This window comes from Calypte anna, chromosome 1 (genome assembly GCF_003957555.1).
Source record: "Calypte anna isolate BGI_N300 chromosome 1, bCalAnn1_v1.p, whole genome shotgun sequence".
Classification (NCBI taxonomy): Eukaryota; Metazoa; Chordata; class Aves; order Apodiformes; family Trochilidae; genus Calypte; species Calypte anna.
Genome location: NC_044244.1, coordinates 87,976,003 through 87,978,412, shown reverse-complemented (window position 1 = coordinate 87,978,412; position 2,410 = coordinate 87,976,003). Strand labels below are relative to the sequence as shown.

Here is a 2,410-nt window from a genome sequence, read left to right as displayed (position 1 = left end):
AAAACAACCAACCAACCAAAAACCAACCAACCAAAAAAACCCTTCCAGAAATGGGCTCCGTTGTGTTCATTTCCTTTTACTAGGACTAGGAGGGAACCTTGGGAGCGGGCAGAAACACGCATTTTCCAGCCAGATGGGGGATGAAAACCGGGGCTGCTAAGAAGGGCAGGGGAGCCGGTGCCCACCGCGTGGGGGTTGTGTGGCTGGGAACCGGCACCGCTTTGGGAAACGCCTCAGAGGGACAGGCCGGGGCTGACAGCCGGCGGGGCAGAGGCCTGCCAGGGCTCCGGTAGCAGCGCTGCCGGACACGGACGGTACCGCAAACAACTCCGCTCCTCCCGTCAGCCGCTCCCAGCAAACCCCGCGCCCTGGCGCCGGCGTCGGAGGTGATCCCGCAGCCCGGGGGGCGGGGCAGAGGAACGTCGGCACCAATGGGGAGCGGCTGATCTGCATACGGCTGCGGCCGGGAGAAGCGGTGGGATTCGCGGCGGCTACCGCCGCTGCCAGCGCTCCTCCCGTCAGGCCCAGGGCCAGGGGGCCGGGGGACTAGGAGGGGGAGCGATCTGAGAGGGAGCGGCTCTCGCCCTTACCTCAGGGCAGGGCGACCCGGGTCGGGTCCGGCGCGGTCACAACAAACCTCTCAGTGATTTCAGCTCTTTTAGTATTTGTCCAGCAGGTTTCCCGCCTTGCGGGAAGCCTCACCCACTCTACGTAAATGAAGAACAGGGCGGTGCTCCGTCTCCACATGCGCTGCAGAGCTTGGGGGGGGGGTGCGGGACCGTGCGGCGGCTGAAGCGCGTAGCGGCGGCGGCGCCGGGAAGTGCTCATGGCGGCTTCGGCGCAGCCCCCGGCGCCTTTGAGCGCAGAGCAAGCTAAGGGTGAGTGCGGGAGAGATGCATGCGGCCCCAGGGCCCGGGTCGGGTGGGAGCTGTGTCACCGTCTCCCGCAGCGGCGCTGGCGGAGGTGATCAAGGCCTTCGGGGTGCCCGAGAACGCTCAGCGAATGGATGAGGCTCGGGACAACGCCTGCAACGACATGGGCAAGATGCTGCAGTTCCTCCTGCCTGTGGCCACCCAGATCCAGCAGGACGTGATAAAAGCCTACGGCTTCAGTAACGATGGCGAAGGTGGGTAGCCTTCCACCGAGTGGGGATTCTCGGGCCCGCCGAGGGGGCGGTGTGGGCGGGTGCCCCCTTCCCATCCGGTGTTTTGCAGGGGTCCTGAAGTTCGCTCGGCTGATAAAGTCCTACGAGTCGCAGGACCCGGAGATCGCCAGCATGTCGGGCAAGCTCAAGGCCATTTTCCTGCCGCCCATGACGCTGCCGCCGCACGGAGCCGGGACCGGCGGAGTGGCAGCCTCCTGAGACCGAACACCACTCCTGCCCCGCCGGTTCTGGTGCTTCGGCCGGGGCTGCCCTACCAAGGCTTGGGGCACGTCAGCTCGGGAATGGGGCGCTTGAAGACGGGAGACGTTGACCTGAAAGGGATGCTTTGTGCGTGCTTGCGTGTCTGCTCGCGAATAAAGAAAATGTCTTTAAAGCGCCCTGGGTTTATGGGTGAATGTGAGCTCAGCGGTGCTCCTTGGACACAGATGCTTCTCCCTGGTTCAGAGGAGTGCCCAGCCTCATTCTTGGTGAAGTCTGTGCAACTGTTTTGGGGGGCCCAGTATGTAGCAAACTCTGCAAAGAGGCAATTGCTTATACAAACCTAGGTGTGCAGCCCTTGGACTTTATATCAAAGTGAGTTTTGGGGTTTGTGTTTTTTGTTTTTGTTCTTTTTTTTAACATTTCATTAGGTGCTAAGTCCTAGGACCAAGCATGTACAAATGAGGTACTTGAAGCAGACTAGGTAATAAAATCCCTACACACAATCTAGTGCTGTTCAGCAGGTGACATAAATCCCGCTGAGACCCCTGTCCCCAGCAGGGTCTGGACAATTAACTCTCACCTACCACCCGTGTCCACGGCTGCATTATTTTCCAGCTGAATGTGCCACCAAGCATGTCACTGTGATGAAAAAGGTGGCAGAGAAATGCAACAAGGAGTGACCTGTTGTGGGAAGGCTGGGCTTGCCCCTTGTGTCTGCAGCCTGGGTTAGAACAACACAGGCATAAAATTCTATCTTGTGTCTTCTGAGACCACAGACAGACAAACCTAGCAGAGCAGCCATGGTCCAGTATGAGGCTTCCAAGTTGATTTGATTGAGGGGGCATCAGATACATCTGCTTGTAGCCTGCTGCCCTAGGAGGCTTTGGTGAGGGTGATGGGGGCCAGGATGGCTGGGCTGGGTGTGAAGAAGACAGGCCAAGGAGAGCAGCAAGCTGCAGTCCCGGTGTGAGAGCTGCTGCCCGTTTTGCCTTCTGTGCCTGCCGGTTACAAACCAGGCAGGAATGTAGCCAGCAAGGGCGTGAG

The 2,410-nt window shown here is 59.8% G+C and overlaps 1 protein-coding gene and 1 non-coding gene across 2 annotated transcripts; both read left to right on the top strand.

Annotated features, from left to right (window-relative positions):
• Positions 1-641: 641 nt before the first annotated feature.
• Positions 642-701, top strand: LOC115600480. Its single transcript, XR_003989006.1, has one exon. It is a non-coding gene; the product is annotated as a U7 small nuclear RNA (small nuclear RNA).
• Positions 651-1,542, top strand: C1H12orf57 (chromosome 1 C12orf57 homolog). The gene is made up of 3 exons (XM_030450558.1): positions 651-878; positions 950-1,126; positions 1,215-1,542. The coding sequence occupies exons 1-3, from the start codon at positions 827-829 to the stop codon at positions 1,361-1,363; spliced, it is 378 nt and encodes a 125-aa protein (XP_030306418.1). The 5' UTR covers positions 651-826; the 3' UTR covers positions 1,364-1,542.
• The last annotated feature ends 868 nt before the right edge of the window (positions 1,543-2,410 follow it).

What these genes read in the sequence shown, in the direction of transcription:
- C1H12orf57 (XM_030450558.1), top strand. Translation starts at nt 827, where the DNA reads ATGGCGGCTTCGGCGCAGCCCCCGGCGCCTTTGAGCGCAGAGCAAGCT. An exon ending in GAGCGCAGAGCAAGCTAAGG is followed by an intron (nt 879 to 949) that starts GTGAGTGCGGGA and finishes CGTCTCCCGCAG; the next exon opens with CGGCGCTGGCGGAGGTGATC. An exon ending in CTTCAGTAACGATGGCGAAG is followed by an intron (nt 1,127 to 1,214) that starts GTGGGTAGCCTT and finishes GGTGTTTTGCAG; the next exon opens with GGGTCCTGAAGTTCGCTCGG.